Source organism: Pteropus vampyrus, unplaced genomic scaffold, assembly GCF_000151845.1.
Source record: "Pteropus vampyrus isolate Shadow unplaced genomic scaffold, Pvam_2.0 Scaffold139, whole genome shotgun sequence".
NCBI classification, from domain to species: domain Eukaryota; kingdom Metazoa; phylum Chordata; class Mammalia; order Chiroptera; family Pteropodidae; genus Pteropus; species Pteropus vampyrus.
Window position 1 is genome coordinate 4,474,485 of NW_011888920.1, and position 9,448 is coordinate 4,483,932.

Consider the following 9,448-nt stretch of genomic DNA (forward strand, 5'->3'; position numbering starts at 1 on the left):
GATTTTAGAATTAAAATTACTTATAGGACTGAATATCATATATGTAAATGCATGGTTTAAATATAAGGCCTTGTAGTGACAGAAAGAACTCTATGAGAGGGGAACACACAATGCAATATATATATGCCTTACGGTTAAATTGTACTCCTGAAACTTACTGTATTTTGTTAACCAATGTCACAAAAAAAATAAAATTTAAAAAAAATTAGAAATCAGCTGAACCTAAAAATCAATCAATCAATCTAAGGCCTTGAAGTAGACAAATCTGAGTTCTAATCTCTACCGTCTGTCACTTATTAGTTTTATAATCTTGGGTATAGGTAGATCTTACAGATCCATTTCTTTGTCGACACTTAGTATTTTCAGACTTCTTAATTTTCACCAATTTATCAGGTATTAAGTGGTGTCTCAGCGTGGTCTCAGTTTGTATGCCAGTGATTAATAATGAAGTTGAACTTTGGGTAAAACCACTGGCAGATGACTAGGAACTGAATGGGGATCAGCTTCTCTGTTTTTAAACAGGCCTGTGTCCATAAACATATTTTGGGATATAGCCTTCCCATATATGAGATTGTCATTAAAATGTAATTCTCATTAAAAGAATTAATCACAAATTTCCGTTCTAAGCCAAAATGTATTATGTTTTAACAAATAAATTGTTTACTATGTATTATTTGTAACCTTTGTTAGTTTTTCCATCAAAGTCTATAGTACATGTATTAATAAGCATCAAAATAGTATATTCTCATTAAAAGAAGTATTCTGTGACAAACAGAAATCTTATGTTTGAAGAAGGAAGCCAAAGTACAACTATTTCAAGTTTGAGTGAAAAGAGTAAAGAAGAAACTGGAATAAGTTTACAGGTAAATATTACAGGCCCTATTATTTATGATAATATTTATTTTATATTTTGGATTAGTATTTTGTTATAGAGGCTATATAGATGTCATTTGATTTTCAAACTGAAGTTACCTTTTGGACTGTCATGGTTTAAGACTTAGACTTTGAACTAGATGGACTTGAGTTCTAATCCTCACTCTACCACCAAATTTTATAATCTTGCACAAATTACTTAACCTTTCCAACCTTGAGTTCCTTTATCTGAAAGATGGAAATAAAACCACCTTATCTCATAGGGTGAATTTATTCCATATATTTTCTACCACAATACCCTGTTCGTTTTCCTTACAACACTTAACATTTATAATTACATATTGTTTACTTGTTTATTATATTTCACATCTCAGGGCAGACTAATTCTTCTGTAAATTTCTTAACATCTACTCTTAAATTGGCCCATTCTTACTGAATTTCTTTGGTCAACTCATTCCTCTAAAATGACAATTTCAACTTCTCTACTTTGCCTAAGCCTCTGGTCTTTTCTTCTCTGCTTTTGATTTCAGCTTGCCTCCTACTTCTTGGAGAAAACGGGACATAGATAGGAAGCCCCACCACAGCCTGCTGTCAGACATAGAAATCTCCCTCCATCTGCTCCCATTGTAACCTTTTCTCTTGTTAAAATAGAGTTTCTCCTTCTGTCCAAGACTAATCTTTCTTCCTGTGCTTTGTTTTTCATCAGCTCTTTCTCGGAACATATACATATCCAAACATATCCAAACATTTTCATATTTTTTTATTAAGAATCTTCCCCTTCAAACTAACACAGAATTATTTTCCTCTTCCTTGTGTTCTGTCTTTTTAAAGTGTCACCCTTTTTTCTCCTTTCTCTTCACAGGCAGACTTTGTGTAAGAATTATCTATATTTGCTGTCTCCATTTCCTCTCCTTCCACTCTCTCAGCTGAAGTAGCACTTGCTAATGTCACACATAAACTTCACGTTACTAAATCTGGTGGTCACCTTTCATTCAACATCTTCCTTAATGTTTCATTAACACTTAACACCATCCAGCCATTCTTTGTTTGAAATGTGTTCTATCTACCATTTTTTTTATTCTGTTTGTCTGATTTTTTCCTTTTTTTTGCTTCTTTAGTCTTACTCTTACTGAGTTTTTGAGTACTTTCTGTGTACCAGGCACTGTGCTAAACTTAGATACTGAATGTTCCAACACTGAGGGCTTGATTTCATGTTTATAAATAGAAACAGTTTAATTACAATTATAGAATTATGCCAATATCAGTGAATTTTTGTTTAGAAAATTCTCTCTGGAGCAAGTACAATGAAGGCAGTTAAATTGCTTGATCAGTTTCTATGCAATACAGTTTCCAACTTTTTAAGTTTTCTATTTTTTTCTACTTCTATTTTACTAGTGATTTAAACAATTTTTTTCTGCATAAATTTTACAACAAAAATCTATCAAACCACTTTTTATCCATGTCACATTTTACCAATTATAACATAATGTAATTTTGAGTTTTTTCCCAAAGAAACGAAAAAAATAGAGATCTTTATTTTTACCAAATTCAGTTTTTAAAAGTCAGACTTTGCTTCAAAACATCATTTTCATCTACAGTTTTAGCTGTTGACAGGATTATTTGTTTTTGTTTTTATGATTATTCTTGCATGTATTAAAAGTCTGATAGGTTGGGATTTATTTCTTATCTAATTCAGGAAATCGTGAGCAATTTTTCTGTCAGTACGTAATCATTCTTTTGTCTCGGATCAGTGTGTTGTATTGCTAGTCCACATGTTTTAGTATATATTTCAATATCATTATATTTTGTAACATAACATTTGGAGTTGAAAATTACGTGTCAGTAATGATATAATTTCCAATTTGCTTAATTCATAAAGTGATATTTTTCCTCTCCAATTTTTATTGTTTTCATGTTTTTAGGATCTACTCTTAGAAATCTACAGAAGTATAGGAGAGCCAGATAGTCTGTATGGCTGTGGTGGAGGGAAAATGTTACAACCCCTTACTAGGTAATTGCATTTTCCTAGGTAATGGTATAGTAATTCTGTTTGTGAAGGAGTTACATCCATGTAGAACTCAAAGGTATTTTGAAAATCTTTAATTTTAGACTAAGAACATATGAACATGAAGCAATGTGGGGGAAAGCCCTAGTAACATATGACCTTGAAACAGCAATCTCTTCATCAACGCGCCAGGCAGGAATAATTCAGGTATTTTTTTTCTGCTTTGGTAAAACACTACAAATGTAATGCTGAAATTATTTCATTATGTTAATGGAATATTTACACAACCAGATAAACTCTAGGGATAAGGCTGAAAATTACTTGTTTTTCAGGCATTCAGCTAAAGTCTCAGAGGGAATACGTGGGTAAATCAAACAGGTCATTGACCTAAAAGGTAGTGTAGATTTGTTAATCATAATCGTGTTACCTAACGGTAGAAGACATTTGACTGTATACAGTGTGCCAGGTGGTGAAGTAAGTCCTTCACCTGGAAAATCTCATGTAAACTATTTCTTATAGTTTGCATTAGAGTTGGTCCCAAAAGCTATAATATTCCTTAGCCATTCTTCTACCGAATATTAGTCTTTGTGTTTTTGGTAGAACATAGTAATCAATATTTTGGAATTTTAAGTGATATATTGTGGCCTACTAAAATTTTTTTATAGTGACTTTTCATGTTTGATTGCTATTTTTTGTTTCTCTAGTTTTCTGTTATCTTTGATTACTTACTTTTTTTTTTTTTTTTTTAACTGTTACTCAGGCCTTACAGAATTTGGGACTCTGCCATATTCTTTCTGTTTATTTAAAAGGATTAGATCATGAAAATAAAGAGTGGGGTGCTGAACTACAAGAGCTTCATTACCAAGCAGCATGGAAGAATATGCAATGGGACCACTGCATTTCTGTCAAGTAAGAACCCTGACACTTTTTATCACTATTTTTCTCTAGTTATAAACATATAAAAATATAAAAAGTTAATATACCTAGGCTTGAATTTCACTCTCTTCTGTTAGGGCAACTATACCCTCCCTCCCAAGATATATTTGAAAGTAGAAATATAAAAAGTATATTCTCAGTAGAATCTTCTCACTTATTGGTTTTAAATCCAAAGAAAAATATAGATATTTCCCTCCCTACTTCTGCTACAAACATTCTAGATAGCATCTTTTCTAAAAAAACAAGCTCTGGCCAGTTCTATTAAAGAAAAATTTCGCATAATTTACCTTTCACCAGTCTGTTCTGGCATGCTTCTAATGATGTCAGAATCATCTGGATCAATGACAGCCAGTGCACATACGCAGTAGGATTCTCCACACACTGTGCCCAATTCAATATTATTGTCACTGTAGTGATGGACACCACTCTTGGCCAGCACGGCATAGTACTATATTTCAGATCTTCTCAAGGCTGGGCGGTTGTTTGCAAGGATGACCAGTTTTGCTTTGCCTTGTCTGATCATTTTCAGAGTGTGCTTATACCCCAGCACATACAAGTTGGAGTAAAGAATTGATCAGTTCCAGTGACTTTTTCATCTTCTTTGCAGCTACTATCTTCCTGCCTTAGGTGCGGGAGGGCCCCCAACCAAGAGCAGCTGCCAAGATGGCTGGGGAGCCTGAAAAGGCCAGATGGCACTTTTATTTGCTAGATGGTACACAAAAGACTGCTTATCTTTATTTATGAAATGTTTTCTTTGATATAAAAAATACTGTTAAATCACTAACACTAGAAGGTAATGTTTATACCCTATATGTAAGATCACCATGTTTTCTGAATGAAAAGCCAAACACTTAATTAATAAAAGATTTTGTATTTATGTTAAAAAGACTTTTGATGATATGAACACCAAAAAGTTAAATCACGTTAATTGTATGTATAACTGCCTTCATAGAAAAAAGATTTTTTTCATTAATTGGAATGTCTTTCAAATTTCAAACTATTAGATTGCTATAAAATTAGAGATATGCTTTTATATTTTTAAAATATTTTACTCCGTGAGCTTATTCCTGCTTGCCTATGTAAGTCATTATATACTATTCTTCCCTTTGCCTACTCTCTTTCAGCCACATAGGCCTCCTCTGTGTTTTTTAATTAGGCCAATCTGATTCTAGCTAAAGGCCTTATATGTATATTCTTTTTTCCTGTTACTATGTGTATGGCTTCTTGTCATTCAAATTCTAGTTTAATAACATTACATCTCAGACCTTTCCTGACCACTGTTTTAAAGTAGCTACCCAGTCATTTTGTCTTGTTACCCTGTCTTAAATCTCTGGATGTCCCTTGTCACTATCTCATATTTTTCTTATTTATTGTCCATTTTCTCCAAACCATAACATAAATTCAATGAGAGTGATAACCTAATCTGACTTGTCCACTAATGGATCCCCAGTATCTAGAACCTGGTGCCTACTGTCTGGCACACAGTAGGTGTTTATTGAAGAAATAAATGAGAATATAGCATATCTAGAACCAGGCAAAATATGTGAGAAATTATTTTTTCTGTTTGAAGCATTTAAATGAACAAATTCTTTGTATTTCTTACCAAAATTTCTAGAAATGCTTTTTTAAAAAAATGTAGAAATCTTAATTTTAGTTTTAAAATTTTGTGTTTTGATAAAATTATTTTTATATGCATATCTTAGGGTTCTTTGTTTTTAAATATATTTTTTTCTTTTATTTTATCTAACAGCAAACAAGTAGAAGGAACCAGTTACCACGAATCATTGTACAATGCTTTGCAGTCTCTAAGAGACAGAGAATTTTCCACATTTTACGAAAGTCTCAAATATGCCAGGTATTAGAAAAAGTTATTGTATTTTAACATTTAATGTCATGGCTTCTTTCCCGAAACTTGACAAATGATTTCAGTGTAAGGATTTGCACTGGTGATGGGATAAGAACTTGGTGGCTATGGTCAGTTTGTTTCCTTGTCATTCCTTTCCTCCTCTCAAAAGAAATTGCCTGTGTAACTATTTATACCAATAAATGTTGAAACACAAATAATACCGAGATGGGGAGGGGGGAAGCAGTACTCAATAATTAACATTTTCATAACTTTTGTATATCTGAGAAATGAGTGATGAGTTTATCTTCTGCAAACATGTTTTTATAATTGTGGGTGTGCCTATCTTAATTGTTTTCCATTGTCTTAAAAAAGTATTCTTTTTTAAATGGAATATGTTAGAGAATTTCTTAATGTACATTTGTCAATTATATATATTCCAATTTTTATTTTTTGTTTTATATGTAGGAACATGCTCACATGTTAGGTACTTACATATATGTTACGTAATTTTTTTCTAATGTAATACCTGTTTTTTTGTTTTATGTAGTTCAAATATATTCTTTCCTTTAAAAAAAGTTCCCTTTGGGACCCCAGGTCAATTCTTTATGCTGAATCCTCAAGAAAGTCTTGTTGATTACCAACCCTCTGTCTTCTTCCTGGGCTACACTTGTCTCCTTTAGTGCATGGAGTTTACCTCTCTTAGCATTAGTATTCTTTTTATAAAGTGCTGATTTACAGTCAATACTTACAGACTTGTTATAAGGCGCAGTTGAGATAATGCACCAGAAAGTACTTAAGTGCTTACCTATAACAAGCTAAACAAATGTAACATCTCGTTTTTTAACAATAGTTAGTGACCTAATTTATCTTATATTTTATTACAGAAATAGCATTTGCTACCATTTAAATGTGTATTATGTTTTAGCCACTTTGTTGGGTTCTTTTTATATGTATTCTCTAATCTTCAAAATAATTATGGAAGTGGAACTTAGGTTCAGAGACAACCAGTAATGTGCCCAAAGTATACAGCCTTAAGTGACAGAACTGGGGTTTAGATTTAAGTTTGTGCGATTGCAAGACTTATTTTGTTTTCACTGCATTATACTGGCACTTGTGAGTACTAGTATCGTAAGGTCAAAATCAAAGCCTGTGATGAAAACTCATTAACAGTAGGTTTGAACTTTTATATTCCTGAAAACCTCTTCTTAGTTTTCAAAGTGTCTTGTCTTTTTTGCCACTAGAGTAAAAGAAGTAGAGGAGTTGTGTAAGGGTAGCCTTGAGTCTGTATATTCACTCTACCCTACACTCAGCAGATTGCAGGCCATTGGAGAGCTCGAAAGCATTGGGGAGCTTTTCTCAAGGTATGTGATTCATATAACTTTGTAATCCTCAGTTGCAGCTTTTCTTTTACCAATAGTGACTTTAAAAAACAAAAAGAGACCAACAGTAGGTTTGTTTCTTTCCTTTCATCAAGATGTAAGTTGACTAGCCTAGTGAACTGTGTCCTTATTAAAATAAACATTTCAAAAATTTTTATTGTAAAAATTCGTTTTAAAAATTTAGCTTTATTATGCTTTCTTCTATACAGCTTTTTCCTTTTTCTACCCCAGATAAAAGTGTTTCCTCATGTTTTTTGCCATAGAACATTATACTCCATTCTGTTTTAGCACTGTATTGGCATTAGTGTCATTTTATATATACTCTGCCATGCTATACTAGAAGCTCCCTAAATGGGGGGGAGGGGGCATTCTCTTGTTTACTATTGTACCCCAGTGCTTTTTCCTCATGACCGATTCTTAGTAAACATTCAGTAGTCATTATTCAGTGACTGTCAGTGAATTTGGAGTAGGTATTTAAGGGAGATTGTTATAATGGTAAGAAGGAAGTGTTCCAGAAATATTGGAAAATGAGATAAAACAGTTATTCAGGTTCTGTGGATCTAAGTTTTGATTTTGTGACCCTGAGGAAGTCACTTGACCTCTTTGGGTCTCACTTTCCTTATTTCCTCATTTATATTTTATGACCTCTAGGACCCCTTTTAGCCCTACCATTCTGAGTCACTATGATTATAAGAGAAAGGAAAGAAGATACGATAAAATAAAGTTTGGAATATGCTTTGTAAGTAGAACGGAGAGGGAAATTTTAGAGTCAGAAAATACTATGGCTTTTTCAAAATTGCATAGCCAAAGAGACAGCTGTTGATGTGGTGCTTCTCAGAGAATAAAGGAACAAAACTGCTTTCTGTTTTAATTAAAATGTATTAGTAGTTCTTACTGTTAACAAACCTAGGAACTTTTTCTCTTACCGAAAGATATCTTCAACTAAAGAGAGGGCAGAATTCCTTAAGAAGCCCCTAAAGAATAATGCTGGCTCTTTCTTTGGTAGAAAATTTTAAGGAAGAGGAAGAGGAAAGTTGGATGAGCTGGTGAACAAATACTTGCATTCTAGGAAAATAGTTCTGAAAGTGTGGTATGTCGATTCCTGGAGGTCTTCAAGATCTATTCAGGGGGGTCCATGGATCAAAACTATAATTATACTAAGATGTTATTTACTTTTTTTGCTCTCATTGTCTCATGAGACACAACAGTAAAGTTTCTGAGAGGTATCAGAGAAAAATATCCAGAATTATCTGAAAAGACTGTTAACATATTCCTTTTCAACTACATACCTATATGAAGGTAGGTTTTCTTCACATACTTAAACCAAAACATCATGTCACAACAAACCAAATGCAGAAGGAAAAATGAGAATTCAACTATATTAAGCCAGACTTAAAAGAGATTTTCATGAAATGCAAAACAGTGCTTTCATATCACTAAATTTTGTTTTGGGAAGTATGGTTATTTTTCAAAAAAAAGTGGTGCTTAGGATATATACTATTATAGTTTTAAAATAATTTAATATATATTTGATGCTTCTTTGTTTTAGTTTCTAATATGGTAAATATCAATACATATATTCCAGTAAACAGAAACTCTTTGGGGATCTTCAATAATTTGTAAGAGCATAAAAGGGTTCCTGAGATTAAAAACTTTGATACCTGCTGCTGTAGTATTATTTTGGAAAGTATTAAAGTTTTGGCTCCTATGAATTTGTGTCACTGTTTCCTTCTTTATCAAGTAACTAGAAAAGCTTTAATTTCCTTATCAGCACCTTGTTGTTGTCTTAATCTCCCTTCTTCACCTTAATTTCTCTCACAGTAGTCTTGAATGATTTGACAGTATTGCTTAGTTTAAACATCTGGGAAGCATGCTGTTTATAGAAACTAATTGTACAACGTGCATTTTCTCTTCCTTTAATAATGTTCATATATGAAACCTTTGCCAGATGCCAGCATTTCCTTCACTGCATTGTGATTTATTTAACGGCTTTAGTTACGCATAGAGTTGGTGGGTACAGCAGGTAATTAATGAGCTGACTTCATTTCCTTGCTAACATGTCCTTTTTTACTACAAAGAGCACTGAGCCAGGACTAGAGGTGTAGGTATCTGATATGATAGCCTAGATGAATGTGTTCTCCCTTTAGAAGACTATGTATTTAGCAGTGTTATTCTTTGTGAGTTTGAAGAGTATTTTTACGAATGTCTTTAAAAATATTCAAGCTGTGGTACATATATACAATGGAATATAAGAAGAGATGAAATACTACCATTTGCGACAACGTGGATGGACCTCGAGATAATCATGCTAAGCAAAATAAGCCAGACAGAAAAAGTTGAAAATCACATGATATCACTTATATGTGGGATATATATCTAAAAGCAACAAATGAATAGGACAAACAGAGA

The 9,448-nt window shown here is 32.8% G+C and overlaps 1 protein-coding gene and 1 pseudogene across 5 annotated transcripts in view; one reads left to right on the forward strand and one right to left on the reverse strand.

Moving 5' to 3' along the window:
- The window catches only part of ATM (ATM serine/threonine kinase), a 122,508-nt gene that overhangs the window by 73,037 nt on the left and 40,023 nt on the right, over window positions 1–9,448 (forward strand). For all 5 annotated transcript variants that reach the window (XM_011368153.2, XM_011368151.2, XM_011368154.2 and 2 more), the window contains 6 exons: window positions 776–863; window positions 2,796–2,884; window positions 2,983–3,085; window positions 3,639–3,787; window positions 5,565–5,669; window positions 6,902–7,021. In XM_011368153.2, the coding sequence (XP_011366455.1) occupies window positions 776–863; window positions 2,796–2,884; window positions 2,983–3,085; window positions 3,639–3,787; window positions 5,565–5,669; window positions 6,902–7,021 (654 nt within the window). The remainder of the gene's footprint in view (window positions 1–775; window positions 864–2,795; window positions 2,885–2,982; window positions 3,086–3,638; window positions 3,788–5,564; window positions 5,670–6,901; window positions 7,022–9,448) is intronic.
- Window positions 3,937–4,640, reverse strand: LOC105297466 (annotated as a pseudogene).